Here is a 23,571-nt window from a genome sequence, read left to right as displayed (position 1 = left end):
CAAGCTACGGGCCGCGGGCTGAGGCGCCCGGACGCCGGTGCCCGCGTGGCGCTGCCACCGCCCGGGCTGCGGGGCGATGCCCGGCGCCGCGCTCTCCGCCGCCCGCCCCCTCTCCCCGCCCCGCGCGCAGTCTCCTCCCTCCGTCCCGCCTCCTGCCCCCGCTCCCTCCCTCGGCGGCTGCCGCGCGGCGCGCTCGGAGCTTGGCGGGGACCGAGGCGCAGAGGCGGGGCGGCCCTGGGTCCGAGCGCAGGAGCGGAGCCGGGCCCGGGGGCCCAAGTTTGTCCGCGGCTCCGGGAGGCGACGCGGGCGCCCCGGGCGACTTCCAGCCCTTCTCGCGTCCTCCCTGCGACCCACTGGCAGCCCGGGGAACCGAAGCCGCGGCGCGGCCAACTCCGAGGCGGGGACGCCGGGACGGGAACTTGAGGTGGGAACTTTACGCGCTGCAGCCTCGCCGGGCGCCGCCGAGCCGCCGAGCGGCCCCCGCGCCTGTAAGCTGGGGGTCGGGGGGCGCTGCGCCTGGCGGGGCCCCGAAACCTACCGAGCGGAGAGGCTGGGGCGACGGAAGACCCGGAGCAGCGGGCGGCGGCGTGGGGCGCGCTCGCCGCGGTCACGGTGCGGGTCCAGCTGAGTTCTTCCCGAGGGGTCCCCGGGGTGCGAAGTGCTGGACGTTCTCCGCCGCGGTGACGCGGCGCGGGGCGCATCCTGGCTGTGGCGGAGGTGTCTCGCCGCCTGGCTGGATCCCGAGAGGAAAGGGTGTTGGGGGGAGTCTGGGGTGGGGGGGGGCGTCTGTCACTCGCTCATTGACTCCATCCTTAGGCACGGAATGGAGCATCCCCACCACTGAGCTTTACTGAGTCATTCATTAACTCAACAAGCTTTTATTGAGCGTCTACTGTGTGCCTGGCGCTGGGGATTTCGAGACAGCTCTGTTCACGGGAGGCTCCAGCAACTGGTAGGAAGGTGGGTGATGGCCTCCTCAGCCTCAGGGGCTCCGTACCCAGGAGGGGCTCTGCTTGGGTGGACGGGAGCCTTTGGGGGAGGAAGGAAAAGAGAGAAGTTCATTCGTTCACGGATTGGACAAAGACTGATTGAGCACCTGCTGTGGGCAGCTCCCCAGGCCAGGTGCCCGTCACCGTGATTTCACTGTTTCACAGTCAGTTCTTGAGGCACTGTGCTGGCGAGAGAGCAGTGCAGGAGAGGGACGGGATGCGGGTAGGACCGGATGGAGGCCAGCCTGCAGCCCAGAGAGAAGTAGGGATTAAGACCCAGCCCCTCCCTTGAGGAGGCCTGAGCCCCCTCGGGTGGGACTGTGACAGGCAGAGGGTCCCTGGGACAGGTGGCAGAGGGCCTTTCCTTGGCTCATTTGATGTGTTCGTTCTCCAGGGGAGGGGGAGGCTGGAATAGGTTCTTGGAGAGGAAGAAAAGGTCTTTAAAAAGCTCCCTAGGGGAGGGTGGCATTGGGGAGGGGTGTTGAGAAATACTGATCTAAGCTGACTGATGAGGGCAGGCTCCCAGCAACGGGGATCATTAATTAAGTTGTCCACTTGGTCGGCATTTTCTGAAGCACATAAAGGGTGCCGGGCACCAGAGTCACCCAGGTAGATGAGACAGACGCAGACACCCACCCTCTTGCTGACACCTTGAGATGAGTGCAGGGGGGTGAGGAGAGAGGAGGAGCTGCTCTGATTAGCCGTGTGTGTGTGTGTGTGTGTGTGTGTGTGTGTGTGTGTGTGTGGAGTGGGGAGGCTCCTGCCTCTGTGAATCTGAGCAGAGGTGTATTCACTAGCGTGTGTTTGATACCCACACACATGACGGCAGGCAGAGGCACTCTGGGGTGCCTCACCAGAGCCTGTCTCCAAGGAAAGTTTGGCACTGCTGGAGACCCGGCCCCACTGCTGGGCTTGCCAGGGACACGTGGCCAGGGCATGCCAGCTTTCTTGAGTGGACTTCTCAGGCTCTGCTGGACCTGAGCTCAACCTTGTGTCCTCTGTCTTGGAGCTCTGCTGAGGCACCTGCTGAGTGGGGAGGGAGAGAAGGTATGTTTGACAGACAGGCAAGGATGGCCTCTGGGGATTGCCCTCATCAGTCATTCCCTCAACCAGCCCATTCCAGTGGAAAGATTTCTGTCGTGGGACCCACTCCAAACCCATGGGGAACCATGAATGTGCTGGAAACAAGACAGCCTTGATTCCTGTCCCGAGACTTAAGAACTCAGGCTGGGGGCACCCTGGAGCCTGATTGGGGCAGATCTGGGAGCCACACTCCGATCCCACTGCCACTTTGAATTCTCTGCACAAGACACACAGCTGGGCTCTGGCGAGAGGTGAGAGAGATGCCTGAGGAAACAGAAGAGCAGAGAGATGTGTTCTGGATGCAGGGCTGAGAGTCAAACAGAACCAAGGAATTAAGCCCCTGGGCCCCTAAAGGGTGTCATGACTGGGCTGACCTTTCTCTGCATCCCCTTTTCCAATACCTGATGAAGAGTCAACATTTCCTGTTGCCAAAGGTACAGGGGTCTGGGAATCCACTCTTGGTTGACTCATTAAACCTGGAAATGGAGCCCCTGGGTGGAAAATGGCGGCTGGAAAAGCCACTCTGGGTAGAATGAATAAAAAAGGAGAGGCAAGAAAGTCTAGCTGCAAGCACTCCATCACGGTTGGCCATTTTTATTAGATAGCAGACTATTCGATTAACAAAATCAGAACATAAAGTGGATGTGCTAACAGATGGGACCTGAATTGTGCCTCGGACTCTGCCCTGCTCTGGGGTGGCTGTGTCTCGCTCACCCCGTGCCTCCCCTGCCAGGCAGGCACCACCATGCTCTCTCTCCTTCCTTCCTCACTTCCCCAGAGACCGCAGCCTCAACGCTTCCTAAGGAAAGAGAACTGAGGGATGCTTTAAGCAGGTGTCCCCTTCCTGCTGCCCCAAGTCCCCGCTGCTCCCCCAGCCTGCTCCTCTGCTCATGCCTGTGTTCCCAAATTTCAGCCTGCAAGGAGGCAAACAGAAAAGGACTTTCTGGCTCCCACCCCGAAACACCTCCTGGTAGAAGGCGAAAGTACATTTGTGTTAATTTGCCAGCCGCAGAGTAGGGAGGCTCCAGACGCCGCCTCTGTCTTTTTTGTAGGGGGGGAGACTGGCACATTTTCTCATTTGGGGACAGGTGGGAGAAGGAAGGAGGAGCCCAGCGCTCAGCAGATCTCCCCCACTCCCCGGCCCCCGCCGGGGACTTGGACCCCAGCTCACAGGAAGCGGGACAGAGGTCCAGCATGGTTGGATGGTGGCAAGGAGGGACAGCAGGCAGGTAGCTGAGAAAGATTCTCCGCTCGGGTGCAGCCTATCTCGGAGATCAAGCATGCCCGACCTGGGCCAGGCTAATGACTGGACCCGCTTTGATGAACGTGTTAACCGGGGATTAATGCAGCCTGACCTGCCTCTGAGTCAGCCCAGCCAGGAGCCCTGACCCTGACTGAGGAAGCCGCCCTGGGAGGGGAAGGGCTGTGTGGAGGGATGGAGGGTCCCCTCGACACCCACGTGGAGTTGGAGAATGACACAAGTGGAGAAGCATTGAAGGAAAGAAACCAAAGCTCAAGGAGCTCAGGAGAGAAATGCTTTTCTTTTAGAAAGTTGCCTTGGAGGTTGTGTTAGTTTCCCACAGATTACCCCAATTTAGTGGCTTAAAGCAACACAAATTGATTATATTACATTTTTGGGGGGATCAGAAGTCCAAAATGGGTCTCACTAGGCTAAAATCAAGGGGTCCACAGGGCTGTGTTTCTCCTGGGGGACAATCCATTTCTTTGCCTTTTCCAGCTTCTGGAGGCTGGCTGCACCTGTAGCCCCTGGCCTCACGGCTGCCCCCATCATCACATCTTCTCTGACTCTGACCGTCCTGCCTCCATCTTATAAGGACCCTGGTGATGACATTGGGCCAGCAGATGACACAGGGTCATCTCCCCATCTCAAGATCCTCAATTTAATCACACCAGTAAAATCTTCATTGCTCTGTCAGGTAACATGTTCACAGGTCCCAGGGACTGCCTCCCGTAGGGGCATGCCTCGTCAGTTCATGTTATAGATGCGGAAGTGGAGGCCCAGCGAGGGAGAGACTTGACTTCAGTGCCAGGTGAGAGGGAGAGCCAGCGCTGAAGTCCACCCTCTGCAAGGTGTTTTGTGCCTCACATTCCTCCTCTAAGAAAGGAAATGGGGGAGGGGGGTTCTGCCAGGCTTGCTGCACAAAAGCCACGGGAGCAAACACAGAGCCCTTCCCATGTGCCGGGCACAGCTCCGAGCAGTTACAAGGCAGATGCAGTGATTACCCCAGTTTACAGCCAAGGACATGCAGGCACAGAGAGGTGAAGGCATTTGAGTAAGGGTGCACAGCTTTTAAACGGTGAGCCAGGCAGCCTGGCCCAGAGGCCACACCCTTACCTCTGTCCACACCATAGGAGAGATCTTCTGCCCGGAGGCCAGCTCAGATAGTAACTCAGAATTTAACAAAACCAGGGTTTTTGCTGATTTCTTACTCTGCTCTTGTACAAATACACAAGAGGAATAAAGATGTTTCCCCCAGCCATGGGCAATTGCCTGCTTTCCTCATCGCCAAAGACTTTCCAAAAGTTTGTCTGTAGAAAATAGAGACAAGAGATTCAGTCCCTGGCTTGCTCCGGGTGGTGGAGACACACACACACACACACACACACACACACCCGGAACCAGGATCCGGGGAGGCAGTAAAATCAGAGGTCAGAGGGGTCTGACTTGGAGTCCCACAGACCTGGTCTGACTCTGGCTTCATCCCTTCTCACCAGAGCCATGAGTGTTCCCTTCTTGAAGCCTCAATTTCCTCATCTGTAAAATGGGGGTGTTAATGGTACTGCCTGCCTCTTAGGGAAGGACATGGACTCACACAGTTAAGGCTCTTAGCAGAGCTCCTGGCACTTAGTGAGTGTGCAGTTAGGAGAGGCTGGTTGTTGCTATTACAGCCCTGTGAGTGTGTAGCACTCTTTCTGCATCCCCCCTCGCACTCGCACTCGGAAGAGGGGCAGAGCGCTGGGTCCTAAGGGATGGGCGAGCTCCGTCCTAAGGGGTGGATGTAGGACGGGAAGAGCAGAGTCGAGAGAGGCCGGTGGTTTGTTGAAACCCCGGAGAGAAAGCCAGGAGGTATTTTTGCAGTTGGGATCAGCGCACAACAGTTCGTGGAAACCTTTCACGTCCTTGATGGCGTGCGGCCATGAGGAGGAGAGATCGGGTGACCCTGCTAATTCCTGCAGCAAACCTGCACTCCCCAGACCCTTATAACAGTCCTGGGAGGTAGGCACACTTATCCCCACTCTGTGGGGCGGAACCAGGCTCAGAGAGGGCCGGTGACTCAGAGGGTACGGAGGGCCAGGTCAAAGGGCTATCGGCAGGAGCAGCAGTGATGGCCAGGCCAGCCTGACTTGGCCCTTCATCCCATCCCACCACCCCCTCTACCCCTCCCCAGGCCCTGCACCCTAACCCGCAGTCAGACGCTGACCACAGAGCAGCCTCGTGGTGGGGCTGCCACTCAGAACTCCTATGGTTTAAACGATTGTTTATCTTTGGGAAAGTGTACCCAGCCCCCCGTCCTAGCTTGCGAACATCATCCTTCTCCCAAGAGGAAGGAAAGCAGTTGCAGGGGAGAGCCAGCAGATCCGTGGCTCACAAAGGGGAGTTTGATCACGGCAGCCCCGAAGTAGGCTTTTGTCTCTAAGCAGCTTTTCCACTCCTCCAGTGGAGCCCCCCAAGCGTGGGACCCCCAGAGCCTTCCAGGGCCCCAGGGAGATTGAGAAGTTGGGCAAGGGGCTCCCCGCCGAAGCCCAGAGCAGCTCTTGCTCCCCGGCCCCTGGGGCTCTCCAGGTCTTCCTGCCGCCCCTTTTGCTCTCTCTGGATCTTTAGCATGCCTAAGAATCTCTAGGGCAGCCTGTCAAAAAATGCCACCTCCTGGGCCTCCCGCTCTGGGATGCTGACTGAGAGGGTCTGTATCTCCACTGAGCCCCAGGGCGGTTTGGAACCTGGTGCTTGGCTGTCTTTGTGCAATTCCCTTTTTTTCTTTATTTAACCTGGATTAAAACCCAGAGTCGTGTTAACCCCAGTCTTGACTTCATAGCACGCTTCCTCATTAGCCCGTGCCAGGCCGTCTTGCTCATTGATCCCTTTAGTCCAATCTCCATGCTTATTCCCCCTCCCCGGCCCCCCCTGGGCACCCCCTCATGGTTGATACAGATCCTTACATGCGCCTGAGTCTTCGTAAAGTATGTACTGTTTTGTGTGTGGTGATTTACATAAATAGCATAGTGCTATTCTGTTTCTTTTTCCGCTTGGCACCATGTCTTTAAGATCTAAATGTATTGCCAGACCTACATCTAGTGCATCGCTTCTAATTCCTGCGCAATCTATGGGAGTCCGCCATCTGTATGCATCACTTGTCCATTTCCCCCAGGATGGATGCTGGGGGACCTCCTAGCACCAAAAGCAACACTGGACACACTCTTATACCTTGCTCCTCTCAGATCTGACTTCCCAGAAGCAGATCCTGAGTCAAGGATTTGAGTGCAATGACTGCCACAACCCCAGGGACCCAGGTCTGGGAAATAGACCCGGGAGTAGGATCCTTGGGTCACAGGGCATCAGCACCCTTCGTTTCCCTCTGCACCCCGATGATTTTCCCAGAGGCCATGCCAGACTGCACTTCCTGCAGTGGAGGGCTCTGGTGGTCCGACAGTGCTGGGTTCAAATCCCACTGGATCGGGTCCACACAGGAGTCGCCCCTGGCTGGTGGAGGAGGTGATGACAGACCCTCCTCATAGCTAATAATAGAGCAGGTATCCACTGAGGGTCTACGGTGTGTCATGCATGTGCCAACCACGTCACCCGTGTCATCTGCTTTAGTCCTCACCATAACTCAAGGAGGCAGGACCTATTCACATCCCCATTTTACAAATGAGGAAACTGAGTCTCAGAGGCAGGACATGACTTGTCCAAAGTCACAGAGTGGCTGGCCTTGAACCCAGATCTCTTGATTTCAGAGCCTGTGGGCTCTTCTTTTCCCCCAGCTTGGAGTAGTTAACAAGGGGTCCCCCAAGCTGGAGGAGGACAGCTTTTCCTGAGCATTGCCTGTGTTAGTTTCCTGTGGCTGCTGTAACAGATTACCACAACCTGAGTGCCTGAAAATAGCACAGATTTGTCACCTCACGCTTCTGGGAGACACAAGCCTCCAGTGGACCTTTTTGGGCTAAAATAAAGGCGTCGGCAGGCTGCACTCCTTTCTGGAGGGTCCCTGGGGAGTCAGTCTTTGCCTTTTCCAGCTTCTGGAGGCTGCCTGCTCTCCTCAGCTCGTGGCCCCTTCCATCTGCACACTGGCCGTCAGTGTTGGCCAGTCAGGTCTTTCCTACAGCATCGCATCACTCTAACATCCTCTCCTGCCTCTCTCTTCCATCTTTTAAGGACCCTTGTGATTGCATGGGGCCCCCAGAGAATCCAGGAGCATCTTCCCACCTCAAAGGCAGCTGATTAGCAACCTCAGTTCCTCCTTGCCATATGATCTAACATATTCACAGGTTCCAGGCATTAGGATTAAGGCATGGACATCTTCAGGGGGCGAGAGGGGTGGGTTATTCTGCCTGCCACACCCCCCTAGTGGTGTCTACCTGCAGTAACCACATGGGCCTGGTGTGCAATGCAGCTTCAACCAGGAAGTGGGTGCTGGGCGCTGGGTACAGGGAACGCCGGCCTCTGGGCTTCACCATATCTCTGCTAGCCTGGCCCTCCTGCCCTCTCCAGCCCAGCCAGGTCAAAGCTACCAGCTAATGCCACCCCCCTACACACACACACACAGATGATCATTAGGCCAGCTTTGATGGGGCGACACTATCCATCATCCACGTGAGACACGGGTCCCTCCTCTCTCTCCATCTGTGACTTGCCCACGCCCTCTCCTGTCCGTCATCTCACAGCCAGCAGAAGCTGCCTCTAACTCAGCTCTCATGATAGCGCCACCTCTCTGTCACCTCGGCGAACGGCACACTGGCATCACCCTACATTCATCTCTTTCCCTCACTCCTGTCGGTCAGCAAGTCCAGTCCGCTCTTCCTCCCAAGTCCCTCCCACATCCACCCAATTCCAGTCCCCTCCGCTGGTCCAACCCTCAGTTACCTCTTTCCAGAGTGATGTCAGGGGCTTCCAGCCTGGTCTCCCGGGCCCACTCACAGCCTTCTGAGCTCATGTCATGCCCACGAGGCCCTGCTCCATCTGGCGCCAGCCTTCCCATGCTCGTCTCCTCCCACCTTCCCCTCACTCACTCTGCCAGGCCACTCAGCCTTCTCTTTGGTCTTTAATCATCCATGTCCCAGGTCGGGGAGCAAGCTCTTCCCCTCCCCTCTACCTGAGACACCCTCTCCCAGGTCCTCACAAGGGCGGCTTCTTCCCATCCTTGAGGCTCAGCTCCAAGGACTCCTCCTCCGAGAAGCCCTGCCAGACCCCATCAGCTAATGTTGCCCCCCCCCAGTCATTTTCCATCTGTCACCTTGTTCTGCTTCCCTCACAGCACTCACTACAACCTGAAATGATCTACGTACTTATTTAGAGACTGTCTCCCCCACTAGAACGTCAGCTCCATGGGCACAGGGGCTGTCTTGTTCTCTGCTGTGCCCCTAGACGGAGCACAGGTCTGACGTGTGGTGAGCGTTGAAGGAATGAGTGACAGTCCCTCAGGACTCCTGCTCCTCGTCCCCACCATTGCAGCCCCTTTCCCAGACGGCTTCCTCTTTTCAAGCGTCCGTATAGACCCTCAGAAGCAACATCACTAGTATCCGTCATGCTCTAGAACTGACAGAGCGAATACTGTAGAGAAAGTTTGAAAGACCAGACTTCTGGTGAGGGTATCAGGCTGAGTGAAGAGGAGCATTATTTTCCAGAAGCAGGACTTTGGGGCCTGTTTGATCTATGAACTTCACTCGCGACTCTAGAGCCCAGCGCACAGAGCCGGCCTCCCCACGCCCATCACACTGGGCGCCCCCAAGACCAAGGGCCAGGGCAAAGTGGACCCATCCTCATTTAGCAAGTTCTGGCCCTCCCCAGGGAACTCTGGCCCTCCGTGTGCAAGCAGCCTGAACGAAGGGTGCTCTGTCCTCTTCTCCAGACTCCGCAGGCTTCTGAGGCAGGATAACTTTCCACGCAGGACGCCGAGCCTTTAACTCACCGCTGACATGCGTCCTGAGAGAAAGGAATGAAGAGTCGCTAATTGGGGGAGCTTTCTGCTGGAGGGAAAGTGGGGAGGGTTGAAGGAAGAAATTCCCCGGGAGAAGAGGTGATTGCAGCTGTGGGGTTCACGAGAGCTCCCCGGGGCTTGCAGGATGAGAGGAAGCTTCCTTTGCCTCCATCACCATTCTCGCCAAAAAGAGTGTCATTTTCCGCTTCTCGTTGGTGGCGAAGATGAAGCCGCAGAACTGAAACTCGACGTCCCTGCCGTGAAGCGCCTGACAGGCCGTGTTCCCACGCCTCTGAGGGATCCTGGCAGGCGCTGCCTGAGGAGATGGCTTCCAATTTTAGGGGAAGTTAAAAACATTCGCAACATTCTCAAATCCAATGATTTTAATTTCAAACACAGGTGTAGCCTAGCTTTCCCAAACCCAATCTGTGAAACGGTGGCTTTCCCCAAAGATAAATGAGCGGGGTGACAATTTGCTTCTGTAACAGAATTCCTGATAGGAAGGACCCCCTTTCAAACGTGGAGCCCGGCCTCCTGGCTCCTGTGAAGCAGTTTCTCATCCATACGGGGGTGCACGTGTGGGCGTGTACGCGCGCGCTTTCCCTGAACATGGCCTCGTTTCCCTGAACACAGAGTCACACTCAGGTGTCACACTCAGGTGTCGGAAATGGGTTTCCATTGGGCACTGATAGACTTTGCTGCTCCATGGATGATCGGGTTTGTGGGGAAAGAGGGTGATTTTAAAAAGCAAAGTATTAGAATCTCACTACTTTTCTCTGCATTGGCTTAATTCTGGCGAGCTCTGTTGCTAAAATCCAGGGGTCTCAAACTCAAATGCCTAAAGGGGCCAAGAAGGAAATATAGATGAAATGAAGTAGAGTGGGTGTTAGGGAGACAATAGGGAAGGGTGGCGGCTGTGGTGGATTGAAGCATACCTGCCCTGCCTAAAGGGGGCAGCCATTTCTCAGCTGGAATTTGGGCCAAGTGTTGCCAGATAGTCTGATTTTTCTAGAGAAAACAAAAATATGAATCTTTACATGCTATTTCTCAATTCCGGCAAAATATTTGTGAACCGAATTCAGCCCATGAGCTAGGAATGCATAAGCAATCTCATTCTAGTAGCGCAGAGTCTGAGCTTTGAGGGTGGGAAGGAAAGAGTCTATGTAAGCTGATGGTTTAACCCCAGTTTCTCAGAAGTAGCCTCGTCATGTTGGCCTCACCAACAGGAAATGTACTCATTCGGTGAGCACTTCTTATGCTGCTGGGTCCAGGGATTCAGAGATGAGTAAAGCACAGTTCTGCCCCCACAGAGTGAGCAGTCTAATAAAGGAGCCAGTCTTGCACACAGATAATTCTAAAGCTGGGTGGTGACACTGGGGAAGAGAAATGCCCCAGGTATGGGGGAGGGGTACTCAATTCAGCTGGAAGAGCCCAGGAAGGCTTCCTGGAGGAGCAGGCATGGCTGGCCAGCACACCCCCGTGTCCTCAAGATGAAGTGTCCTGACACCTGAGCAAACATGGCACCGTGGTGAGGACTGTACGTTACTTTGGACATCGCCTCTTATTTATGGCAAATGGTATAGGTTTCCCATTTATAGAAGCAACACCAGGTGTCCCTTTAAGATAAATGCATGTAGTAACGATAGACGACAATAACTGAGCACCTCCCATACGCCAGGCACGGCATTAGGTGCTCTCAGGTACATAATTCATTGAATCCTCTTGATAATCCTGTGAAGCAGGCCATGTGGTCACACCCATTTCACAGAGGAGGAAGTTGAAACACATCAAGGTTGAGTAACTTGCCTGCGCCACGAGGCTCCAAAGCCCACGCCTGTGCCCACAACACCAGGGCTTCTCACTCAGCACTGGTCACGTTGGGGCCCGATGACTCTCCGACGTGGAGTGTGGCCTGTGCATCATAGGACATGCAGCAGCATCCTTGGCCCCTATCCCCTAGATGCCCTAGCATCCCTCATATGACCATCTCAAATGCCTCCAGACATGGCCACATTGCCGCTGCGGGACCAAATCGGCCCTGGTTGAGAGCCACTGACGTCCACTAGACCGTCTGTCCAAGCTAAATAAATACAAAAAGTGGGGGCTAATTTAAAATCAAGTGTTAAGTAAATAACAGCACAGATGTTGCATGACAGTCCACTAGGATGTCGGCTCTGTGGGGCTGGGGACCACGTTCGATTCTGTGCTTGACTATGAGCCCCCCGAGCTTCAAGCGGTGCCTGACACAGTAGCACTCGGTAAGTCCTTATAGCATAGACGAGGTGAATACGAAGAACCGTGAAGGTTAGGGAAGGCTGAACAACAGTGTTGCTATTTTCACTCTTAAGTGAACGTCTTAGCTCAGCTGCCGTGACGAAGTACCCAGCCTGGGCGGCTTCAGCCACAGACGTTTACTGCTGGCAGTTCTGGAGGTTGGAATTCCGGGCTCATGGGTGCCAGCATGGTGCGATTCTCGAGGGGACTGTCCTCCTGGCTTGCAGATGGCTGCCCTGTCACTGTGCCCCCACGTGGTGGGGAGAGGGAGGGAGCTGGGTGTCTCTCCCTCTTCTTATGAGGGCACTAATGCCTTCATGGGGGCTCCACCCTCATGACTCATGGAAACCTAACTAGCTGCAAAGGCCCCGCCTCCTGGTATCATCCCACTGGGGATTCAGGCTTCCCCTTGTGAACTGGGGGGGGACACAATTGAGTCCGTAACAGCAAATAGCGGCAGAATCAGCATGGTCAGCCGAGACTCAGGAGTCACTGAGGGTCTTCCCCCTCTTCTCCCCCAGGCCCCGGAGGGATGTGAAGGCCCAAAATGACCCTCCTACCGGGAGACAATTCCGATTACGACTACAGCGCCCTGAGCTGCGCCTCGGACGCCTCCTTCCACAGGACCTTCTTTCCGCAGCGACAGTCCCTCAAGGGCGCCTTCTACCGCCGCGCGCAGCGGCTGCGGCCGCAGGACGAGCCCCGCCAGGGCGGCCAGCCCGAGGACCGCCGGCGGCGCATCATCATCAACGTGGGCGGCATCAAGTACTCGCTGCCCTGGACCACGCTGGAGGAGTTCCCGCTGACGCGGCTGGGCCAGCTCAAGGCCTGCACCAACTTCGACGACATCCTCAACGTGTGCGATGACTACGATGTGACCTGCAACGAGTTCTTCTTCGACCGCCACCCGGGGGCCTTCGGCACCATCCTGACCTTCCTGCGGGCGGGCAAGCTGCGCCTGCTGCGGGAGATGTGCGCGCTGTCCTTCCAAGAGGAGCTGCTGTACTGGGGCATCGCCGAGGACCGCCTGGACGGCTGCTGCAAGCGCCGCTACCTGCGGAAGATGGAGGAGTTCGCCGAGATGGTGGAGCGGGAGGACGAGGACGACGCGCTGGACAGCGAGGACCGGGACAGCGAGGACCTGGCGGAGGGCAAGGGCCGCCTGGGCCGCTGCATGCGGAGACTGCGCGACATGGTGGAGAGGCCGCACTCCGGGCTGCCCGGCAAAGTGTTCGCCTGCCTCTCGGTGCTCTTTGTCACTGTCACCGCCATCAACCTGTCCGTCAGCACCTTGCCCAGCCTGAGAGAGGAGGAGGAGAAGGTAAGAGGGAGCCCACAGCTGGGTGCGGCAGGCCGGCTGCAGTGAGGGAAGGTCTCTGAGGCCGGGAGACAAAACAGCCTGCTGGACCACTCCTCCTGGACGTCCACATCCTTCACGACCACACTGTCACCTCCTCCAGGAGGCCTTCCCTGACTGCGCCAGTGGCTGAGTAGCATCTCCATTCCCTCCTGACATGGTGTTTACCTGTGTCCTGTCCACCTCCACCTTCAAATGCGAGCTCTGTGCCTGTCCTGGTCTCCACTGTGCCCTCAGTGTCTAGAACAATGTGCAGCATGGACGAGGCACTCAGCCACTCTCTGTTGAATGGATGAATGGGGGAAAATGGATGATGTGATTTCTGACGTGCCTGGCCCTAAGCTAAGCACGTGACATATATCATCGAAATTTATTTCACCTACTTGAGGCCTTTCTCCACCTTCCTAATTCTCCTGTATAAAAATATCCCAGAAACATTTTCTGGGTCTTGAACATAATTTTTATTGATAGGTGTGTGTGTGTGCATGCGACTTCGAATAGTGAGCATTTCTTTGTGTTAAATAAGAGAACGTGTGTAAGGTGTTTCCTCCAGGGCTGGACACGGGCTGTGTGCTCACTTCTCAGGGCAGTGGATGGGAGCCGGGGCTGGGCTGCAGGTCTGCCTGCATCTTGGCTCTCAGAGCATCTTCCAGCAGCCTGTCCAGGAGGTGTCCTCACACTCGCTTGACAGATGAGGACACCGAGCAGGGTGGCTGCCCAGACCCTGAGCTGACTGAGTCCACACTCTGTGTTCTTAAACATGGAAGTACGGGTCCACATGACAGGGCCTCATCAGCCCCAGGGAAGTGTGTGATCGGTCCACACTGTGCTGCCCAAAATTTTGACTTGGTTGCCAACATTTAAAAGGAAGGTGCTTTTCACTTAAAAATTCCAACTGCCAGCTTCTCTTAAAATTTATATGGTCGGGCCCCCTGGCCTGCGGTCCCTCGTGGCAGCTCCTGGAGGGAGCTGAGTCCATGGGACGTGTGCTCCCCAGTTCAGCCTTCTGCTGGATGAGACCCTCGGGCCTTTGAGTTAGGACCCCACCCCACACATAGAGGTTCTGGAAGCAAGTACAAGACAGCCCGAAAGGTCCACACAGGTACAAATTGTGTGGGCATTGGAGAAATGGGTAAGGCAGTGTGAACTGAACATAAATGTCATGCCAGCCAGCATCTATTGAGCACTGGCTGTGTACCCTGCATGTGCTAAGTGCTTTATATGCTCTCTGATTGCAGATTAGAACTACTCACCACGTGAGGGTTTTTCCACTTACATGTATGATGGAGGAAGTAACAATAGCTGTTGAATTTATAACTCGCAGGGGGTTTCCGGCCCTTTTTTTTTGTACATTGAATTTTAAAAAGGAATATTAAGAAAACAGCACTCAACCAGTAAAATTAACTTCTGAGAAGCATAAAGGGCAGTGATGAAGAGGGCAGGGCTAGAACCAGACAGCCTGAATTTGAATCCTATTTCGTCTACTCTGGCTGTGTATCTGTAGGCAAGTTACTTACCTCCTCTGTGCCTCAATTTCCTCACCCATCCAGTCGGCTGTAAACAGGCCCAACTCACAGCATTGTGAGGATTCAGTGAGTGAGTCCACTGAAGCGATAGGAACAATGCCTGCGCGTGAGCATGTGGGAAGTGCAAACTATAAAGATTACACGTGCACACCAAAAAGAGAGAGAGAGAAAATGCCCATCATTAGAGACCTGTTGGAAGTACCTCTACTCAGGATGGACGTCTTCTTAGCTCCAACATATGCAGTCCTCATTTCATCAGGAAAATACTCATATAGCCACCATTTTCTTCTACTTCCGATACTTGCTTTTTTAATAATACAGTCACGTGTTGCTTGATGATGGGGATACATTCTGAGAAATGCATCGTTGAGCAATTCCATCATTACGTGAACATCATTGCGTGCACTTACACAAACCTACATGGTGTAGCCCACCACACACCTGGGCTACATGGGACTCATCTTACGGGACCACCGTCATACGCACGGTCCGTCATTGACCAAAACGCCATTATACGGCACATGACTGTAATATGTGGCCTTTTTAATGATCCAGTGAAAAGGCTCTTCTTCTGCTTCATTTTGGGGACCAGTAGGGTTCACCGTTTCACTTGCTCCTTGAACACACGTTTGAGTGTCTACTGTATTCAGGCACCACCGGGCAGGCAGGGTGACCAGAACAAGCCTTCCAGCTTCACTTCTCGCAGAGGAGGGACACTGACACCCCCAGTGACTGTAAGTGTAAGACAAGCTGAGGGGGTTCTTGTGAGAGGCGCACCACCTGTGCTGGGGATACTTGGAGGGAGCCACTCCAGGAAGGCTTCCCAGAGGAGGGGGCTTCCTGTCCCAGAGGTCTGAGACCTCAAAGCCCCACCCAGTGGCAGTTTGCTCTCCGTCTTCCTGGAGAGCGAGCTATTAGAGCAAGACTCGTGGAACCAGCTGTGCCCAGGGCCCAACGAGATGCCCCAGGCTAGAGCCATTCGTGCCTTCCCTCTCAGCCAAAGGCCCCTTTGAGCTTAAGTTCCACTGGGACAGTCTACTGTCTAGTTAGATTTCAGAGAGACAAGCTGGCGGCCAGCATGCCAAATCCAGTGCCCAGATGTGTCCAAGTGGCTCATAGACTGTTTTCTCTGTATTGAATTATCACATTTAAAACCCAGGAGATTTCACGTAAAACTCCAGCTTTCCAGCTTCTTCGAAAGCTTCGGTGAGGCAGCCTCAAGCCTGAATTCGCTGAGGCAGCGATCAGGGGCTGCTGAGCAGGACAGCTGGTCTCTCCAGCAGGCTCCACCCCACCTGGCCACCTCCTCTGTCTTTCCTGTGCCTCCTGGCCTTGAGCTGGACCTCTGTCTAAACGCCAGTCCAATGCTCCTCCATCCATCCCAGTAACAAATATGAATGGATCACCTGCCGCGTGCCGGGCCTTTCCAGGTGTGGGGGTACTCGCAGCGAACAAACTGCCTGCACTGTGGGGCTACAATGCTGGGGCAGGAGGCAGGTGGGGCAGGGGGCGGAGACAGACAACAGATGTGATAAGTAAGTAAATTCTAAGGCATATTAAAAGATGATGAGTACTATGAACAAACAGCACAGAATAAGGGGAATGGGGTGCAGGACAAAGGGGGTGGTCACAAAAGGCCTCCCCGGGAAGGTGATATTGAAGCAAGGAGCTGGAGGAAGGGAGGGTGGATGTGGGAAGAGGAATCTTGTAGGGGGAGCAGAAAGTCAGGGCCGGGCTGGCAGGTGAGCCTGGGGTTGGAAGGGCAGTGAGGAGGCCCGTGAGGCTGGAACAGGTGAGTGAGGGGGACAGGGGCCGAGGATGTGGGGGAAGTAGTGCCCGGGCCACATGTGCCCTGGGGCGGAGGAGGGGACTTGAGTATCTCTCTGAGCCATGGAGGGTGCTGAGCAGAGGGACAGGATCTGATTCAGTCTCAGGGTCCCTCTGGCTGTGTGTACAACGTGGACTGTAAGGACGAGGGTGCCAGCAACTGTCCAGGCAGAGAGGATGGTGGCTGGGGGCAGTGGACATGTGAGAAGTGATTTGATTCTGAAATTGTTTCAAAGGTAGAGTCAACAGGATTTCCTGAGGATCACATGGGAGGTGGCAGGAGGAGGCCAGGTCTCCTGGCCAGAGCAACGGGAAAGATGGGGTTGCTGGTGGCCAAGAAGGGAAAGCACAGGCTGGTGGGTGTGCAGGAGGAATCAGGAGCCCAAAGAGACTCGGTCTTCATCGTTCCCACCACAAAGGAGAAATGGTCCTTAGGTGGCATGCTAGAGGTGCCAGTTAAGGCTGTGGTGGAAATCAGATTGCAAAATACAGAGATGTATCAAATCAATACATTGTACACCTTAAATTTACACAATGCTATATGTCAATTGTATCTCCATAAAAATAAGTTTAAAAGAAAAAAAAGAAACTGGGAGCCTGGTTTAGCATATGACGAGTGCCAGATGCCTATCAGACTCCCCGGGGGTGACATCAAGGTGGGAGCCCATCTGGGGTTTGGAGGTCAGGGGCAAGGTCTGGGCTGGAGAAAGAGATGAGGAGTGGTCACCCTCAAGCCCTGGGCCTGGCCGTGATCGCCCGGGGAGTGAGCCTAACTAGAGAGAGCCCCGGGGCCACATGACATGGACAGGCAGGTTGGCCCTGCCCAGACCACCTTTCACTCAGGTAGCTCAGCCCTGTGCTCCTTGCTAGTGGGACCTCTGACCTCTGCCCTCTCTCCCAGGGCCAGTGCTCCCAGATGTGCCACAACATCTTCATCGTGGAGTCGGTGTGCGTGGGCTGGTTCTCCCTCGAGTTCGTCCTGAGGCTCATCCAGGCGCCCAGCAAGTTCGCCTTCCTGCGCAGCCCGCTGACGCTGATCGACATGGTGGCCATCCTGCCCTACTATATCACGCTGCTGGTGGACGGCGCGGCCGCGGGCCGCCGCAAGTCGGGCGCGGGCAACAACTACCTGGACAAGGTGGGGCTTGTGCTGCGGGTCCTGCGGGCGCTGCGCATTCTGTACGTCATGCGCCTGGCCCGCCACTCCCTGGGGCTGCAGACGCTGGGGCTCACGGCCCGACGCTGCACCCGCGAGTTCGGGCTCCTGCTGCTCTTCCTCTGCGTAGCCATTGCCCTCTTTGCCCCGCTCCTCTATGTCATCGAGAATGAGATGGCTGACAGCCCCGAGTTCACCAGCATCCCTGCCTGCTACTGGTGGGCTGTCATCACCATGACAACTGTGGGCTATGGAGACATGGTACCCAGGAGCACGCCCGGCCAGGTAGTGGCGCTCAGCAGCATCCTCAGCGGCATCCTCCTCATGGCCTTCCCGGTGACTTCCATCTTCCACACCTTCTCCCGCTCCTACCTGGAGCTCAAGCAGGAGCAGGAGAGGGTGGTGTTCCGGAGGGCCCAGTTCCTCATCAAAACCAAGTCGCAGCTGAGCAGCATGTCCCAGGACAGTGACATCCTGTTTGGAAGTGCCTCCTCGGACACCAGAGACAACAGCTGAGCCCAGAGGACACACCTCGTCACCGCCACCGCCAGGACACCCTCAGCCCTGCCTGCCCTCTGCGGCTTGAAGCTATTGCCATCACTATGATGCCTTCAGAGGCACATACTGCTTCTGAGCGCGGCCCCGGCATAGGACTGACTCGAACCACACCCCAGGGAGGACGTCGCACCATCCACAGAGGGGGCCCCTCCGAGTCCACAAGGGAAGTGGAAGCTGGTCCTGACCCCAGCACACAGCTGCAACAGCCCCCTCGCCCACCCCAGCCCTCATGTCTGCTTCCCTCAATAAGGAGATGGCTTGTTCTTTCCACCATGTAAATAACATGCCCAGCAAAGACTTGCCTTATGGGTCTGCCTAGAGAAAAATATACAAACAGCAGCATCAGTGTGTCTGTCTGTAGTGTGGATCATATGCAATTAAAGAAAACCTTTGAAAAAGAGAGACAAGCCTTCCATGGGGCTCTCTTAAGAGAGGAAACTGTTTCCCAGCAAAGCCAGCCAATGTGGGTGCCGGAAGGAATAGGGCCCGTTTCCCTGGGTTTTTCAGGCCTGATGGGCCCCAGCGGGTTTGGAAGAAAAGGGAGAGAAAAGAGAGAGACCTTTGGGGAAACAGCTGGTAAATACTGCCGTCCCTTTCTTGTTTCTCTTTGAGTCCTCCCACCTCTCTTTCTCCCCTTTTCCTTCTCTCCCATCCTCTCACCTCCTCTTTTGCACCTTAAGGACTATTTCTCCAAACTTTCCCCCAAGGAACCCCTAACAGTTGGGTGGACCCCAAGGGGCCTGTCAGCGCCGATGACCACAGGGTGAAATCGCTTCATTTTATCTCTAAAGAACAGTGTAGGTTTTTATTCTACTCCACCTTTGTTTTAATATTTGAAAAAAATGCTTTAAGGGGCCAGCCCAGTGGCATAGTGGTTAAGTCCACAGGCACCACTTCAGCAGCCCAGGGTTCGTGGGTTTGGATCCTGGGCACGGACCTACACCCTGCTCATCAAGCCATGCTGTGGTAGCATCCCACGTACAAAATAGAGGAGGACTGACACAGATGTTAACTCAGGGCCAATCTTCCTCACCAAAAACAAAAAAGCTTTAAATCATTTAACTGAATCTAAATCTAAACCTAGAGTGGGGTTCGTGCTTCAGGAAGGTGGGCCGTGGTTTGCTGGGCAGTCTGAGAAGCACAGTCTGAAGCCCCCAAAGGCCTCCTTGTGCCCCCAAAAGGCCTGCAGAGCACCCGCCTGACTGGGAAGAGCTGTCTGACCTCCCGTGGTGTAGATGATGTGCAGTGGAGAGGGAACCCGGGCCAGCCCACCAGGTTTACTCAGCTGGCAGGGATCAGAGCCCCTCGGTGCCAGGACGGGGAGGGGCTTCACCCCCAGGTCGCAGTCACAAGTCTGTCCTCACCCTTGAAGATACGGCAGCATCGCTTTCTTCACCCCAAAACCCCTGCTGCCTTGGCCATGCCCTTCCCTTCCGCCGCACAGAACACACGCCCTAAAACAGATCTGATCACAGCGCTGCCCTGCCTAAATCCGCCAGTGGCTGGCCATCACGTTGAGAATAAACCCAAATGCCCTGCATGACCTGCACCCTCTCCTCCTCTCCACCTTCATCTCCCACCTCTCCCCGTGTCGCTCACTCCACTCAGCCACACCGGCCTCCATTCGGCTCTTCCCTCTCACCCAGCCCATCCCATCTCAGGGCCTTTGCACATTCAGATCCCCTGCTGGGAATGCCCTTCCTACAGAACACTGCGTGGCTGGCTCCTTCCCATCACCTTTCTGACCACCTCTCTACAAAAGCCACTGCAGAACCTCTATCCCCGTTACCCCACTGGATGTTCCTCATCCATGTATTGGCCTCTGAAAGTGCCTTTCTTTGTTTCTCTGCTGCTGGGTTATGGTCTGTCTCCCCCAAGAGGAGTCAGTGCTACGCTGGCGGGGTCGCAGCGACGCGGCTGACTGCTGGCTCCCTGCACCTAGCACAGGGCCTGGCACCTGAGATGAGCTCCAGAAACCTTTGTGGAAAGAAGGAAAGAATGAAGGGAAACAGGAAAGAGGGCAGGAAGTAGAAAGGCATTTGCTCTTCACATGGGATGCAAGGGCCGGGAGCACCTCTTCCTCTCTCTCTCCTGTGGGGGGCCCGGCTCTCTCAGCACGGTTTACACGCCATCATGCAGAGTGGAAATATCACCTGAGTCACGAGGGCCTCGTTTAAGGCTCCCCTGACACCTGCTCTCAGTGACTCATGCCTGAAACCTAAGTTTTCTGAATAATTAGCCCTGCCTTCTGGCCGGTTGGGTGTCACAGCGATCGGGCGCGGCCGTAAGGGTAATAATGCCTTGATTTATGGAATGGCCTTTTTTTCCCCTCCAAAGTGGCTGTGAGAGACAGGAGGCAATTGAGAATGCTAACCAGACAGAAACATGACACAGACAGAGGTATGAAATACAGCCCCCTAAAACTCAAGGGAGTGGAAAGCAAATTCCATCTGGGGTGGAGGAGGGAGCCCCGAGGCGGGCAGCACTGGGAGGCGAGCTGTGTCCCCACCACACTGAGGACAGCGGCTGGGGCTGCACAGAGGCGGAGCTGGGGTCCCCGAGGGTCTCGATTTCTAGCGTCTTCTCGCACAGATTCTTACCAGCGCTGGTGGCTGAGGCTGAGATCCAGACTTAGGCACCTCTCGAGACCCCCCCTTGAGGGACAAAGGGGCTCTTGATACCGACCTGCACACTCAGAGTGGGGCTTAAGGGCCCTTGGCCCTAATTAAGAATCCAGAGGCCCCAGGATGCCTAATTGACCTCTCCTAGGACCACCACCAACTTGATGATCACGGCTTTTCCACTGTTCTAGCAACATGAAATCTGATGCAGGAGGCCCAGCTATAATCGGATGGAATATGACCTGCTCTGCCCAAGTGTGGGGGCACCATCCCTTGCCCCTGGCCTAGGGGGGCCTCCTTTCTGACCCTGGTACAGGCAACTGACTCCACACCACCAGGGGACCGTGAGGGGAAGTCACTGCCCTGGGGAAACAGCAAAGCAGACCTTTGCAAACCTGGCATATCTTGTAGGTCACGTGGTTACCCCACCTCCGGGTCAGCTCAGGCTTCTGTAGGACGCACAGTGGGGGTTGGGAAGCTGACTCAGCAGGCCAGCTGCTCAGGCCTCACCTCTGAGTGGGGCAAGACTTCTCGCCTTGGGCTCAGAATTAAAGCCGGAGCCAAAAAAACCTCAGTCATCAAGATAAATCATATTTTCATGCAGAATTTTTTGAAAATCAAAATTAATGTCAAAAATCCACAATGAACAAAATATCCAGATTTCGAATGAAGGCAGAATCTGCCTCTGTGCTTGCATGACTCGGCCCCGCTCCCTAGTTCCAGAGCTGTCCCAACACCCCTGGGGACGCCCCTGGCATATCCAGTGAGACAGCTCCAGTGGGCCAAGGACGCATCTCCCGTGAAGCTCAGGTGGGAGCCCTTGGCTCCTGGGACCTGCAGCTGCTGGGGCAGGGGCGCCCCACCCTCCTGAAGGGGATCAGGTCGGGCACCAACACCACCCTTACCCAGTGAGCGTTTCAGAACCGGGCCCTGCCCTCATGGGCCCACATGGTGATGCGGGAGGAGACAGTGACCATGTGAATTGAAGAAAATAATTTCCGATGTTGCTGAGCACAAGGTGACCTGCAGAGAATGACTGGGTCCACGGGGAGGGGGAGAGCAGCCACTTAAGAGGGTCAGGGAGGGACTCTCTGAGGAGGTGGCATCTAAATGGGGACCTGGAGGAGGGGGAGGGGCAGCGAACAAGCAGAGGGGGGCACAAGGGCAGAGCCCGGAGGTGGGGAAGGCTGGACGTCCCACCAGTGTCGAGGGCACACGTGGGCATGGAACACGTCCCTGCTGGGACCCCCACAGGAGAAAACGCAGATATGCAAAGGAGACACTCTGAACTAACATTTCCAGAGAACTGCCTCTGCACCAGGCCCCACCATCGCAGCTGGGGGACCAAACAAAACAGAGTGGACTCAGCCTCGGCCACGGAGGTGCTGATGGGGAAGAAGACACGGGAATGAGACGTTTCCCCACGTGTGGACCGACAGGGGGACGCCGGCACGGGGCTGCAGGAGCGTGGAGAAGACAGCAGAAAAGAAAGAATGATTTCCACTCAGACTTCCATTTGCTAAAATGGCCTCACATGTGTTTTCCTCCAGAAAAAAATAAATAGGATTCCTCCTAACACGGGTTCTCCTGTCCCTGCCTCCCTTTCTCAAACTCCTCCCCCTCCAGTCCCATCAGCTTATATGGGGAATCTGCCGCCTTAGCCTCCTCCAGTGGTCCAGCCCCATCCGCTCACACCTGGATTGTTGCCAGAGCCCCCTCCCTGGGTCCCCTGCTCTCCTGCCTCCCCTCCCTATCCGTTCTCTGCACAGCAGCAGAGGGACCCCGTTAGAACCCAAGTCAGATCATGCTCATCCTCTGCTCAGAGCACGCCCCCATTTCCGCTCCCGCCAGCCTGGTGACATTCCTTCCCACTCACAGTCAAAGCCAGAGTCTCTCCCGGCCCCACCTCCCTGGCATGGTTTCCCTGCCTGCCCCTCACCTCTCCTTTCCAGATACACCAACCTCTTCTCTATTCATTGAACAGATCATCCGCCTCAGGATGATCCCACCTCAGGGCCTTTGCACTTGCTATTCCCTCTGCCTAGAAGACTCTTCCATAAGCGTACCCACACTGGCTCCCTCTCCACATTCAGGTCTCTGCTCCAATGTCACTTAAACAGAGAGGCCTTATGCGACCAGCCCTGTATAAAAGGCCACACTCCCAGCATGCCCCTAGGGGATTAGCCAGGTCTTTTACTGTCTGCATTCTGACGCTTTGACATCTGGGGCCTTGCAGACCCTAGAGGGACTGCCCCTCCCAGGGTTAGCCATTCCTAGAGATGGTAAACAATTCTCCCACAAGTATGCTTTTCAAACAGAATCCAGAGCCCACACCCCACCCACCTCCTTTTTCAGGCTCTCACACTCCAGGCCGCTATCCCCCACCCTCACCACCACGGGCTGGGTACCAGACAGCCAGGGACAGCCCCAGGCCCCAGAGCCCGCTGAAATCATTCAAACCAGCCAGTCCTAAGCCTGCTTACCTGTCTGGCCTGTTCCTCCCCCACAAAGCCACAATAAAATCTCTTGCCCTCCGTCCCCACCCCATGCCTCGGCCCAGCCCTGGTGCTCTCCCTGGAGCCCCCATGACGAGGTGCACCCCCTCCTCTTGGGATCTGTGAGGATAACAGACTACCTCTTCAAGGCCAGTGGTCTCCCAACCTTTCGGCCTCCCCACACCAGAATAATAATAAAACCCGTGTTTTAAAATGTCCAGGCCTCTTACCCTGCTTCATCCTTTTCTAAAACCCTCATTATCACCCAGCACTTTGTATATTTACTTGCTCGTGGTCTTTCTCTCTCCGCTGGATGGTCCTCTCCGTGAGGGCAGGCACGTCCACAGCAGTAGTCCTGGTCTAGGACAGCGCCTGGCACGTCAGCTGCTCAGTAGATGAATCGTGAGCCCCTCACTTCTGTGCAGTCTTACAAAACGTGCGCGCATATCGGCCATATCGTGGCATGAACCTCATCACAATCTACTCCTGTTTGCTGACACCACAGTTATGGCGGGCACATAACCGGTATTT

The 23,571-nt window shown here is 55.6% G+C and overlaps 1 protein-coding gene across 4 annotated transcripts; it reads left to right on the top strand.

Annotated features, from left to right (window-relative positions):
• The first annotated feature begins 147 nt into the window (after positions 1–147).
• KCNG1 (potassium voltage-gated channel modifier subfamily G member 1) lies at positions 148–18,266 on the top strand. Of its 4 annotated transcripts, XM_070247001.1 has the most exons (5): positions 180–424; positions 817–960; positions 3,811–4,009; positions 12,022–12,821; positions 17,112–18,266. In XM_070247001.1, the coding sequence occupies exons 4-5, from the start codon at positions 12,048–12,050 to the stop codon at positions 17,880–17,882; spliced, it is 1,545 nt and encodes a 514-aa protein (XP_070103102.1). In that variant the 5' UTR covers positions 180–424; positions 817–960; positions 3,811–4,009; positions 12,022–12,047; the 3' UTR covers positions 17,883–18,266. The 4 variants fall into 4 exon arrangements, with proteins under 4 accessions (XP_023482520.2, XP_023482521.2, XP_070103103.1 ...); XM_023626753.2 differs by lacking the exon at positions 3,811–4,009 and having other exon boundaries at positions 176–424; XM_023626752.2 differs by lacking the exons at positions 817–960; positions 3,811–4,009 and having other exon boundaries at positions 148–424.
• The last annotated feature ends 5,305 nt before the right edge of the window (positions 18,267–23,571 follow it).

Source organism: Equus caballus, chromosome 22 (assembly GCF_041296265.1).
Source record: "Equus caballus isolate H_3958 breed thoroughbred chromosome 22, TB-T2T, whole genome shotgun sequence".
Classification (NCBI taxonomy): domain Eukaryota; kingdom Metazoa; phylum Chordata; class Mammalia; order Perissodactyla; family Equidae; genus Equus; species Equus caballus.
Note: the sequence above shows the minus strand (reverse complement) of the source record. Positions and strands in the feature narration are given on the sequence as shown.

Bases quoted from the DNA above. Each gene is read 5' to 3' on its own strand.
- KCNG1 (XM_023626752.2), top strand. From the start codon at position 12,048: ATGACCCTCCTACCGGGAGACAATTCCGATTACGACTACAGCGCCCTG. The intron at 12,822-17,111 runs GTAAGAGGGAGC...CCTCTCTCCCAG, and splicing joins TGAGAGAGGAGGAGGAGAAG to GGCCAGTGCTCCCAGATGTG.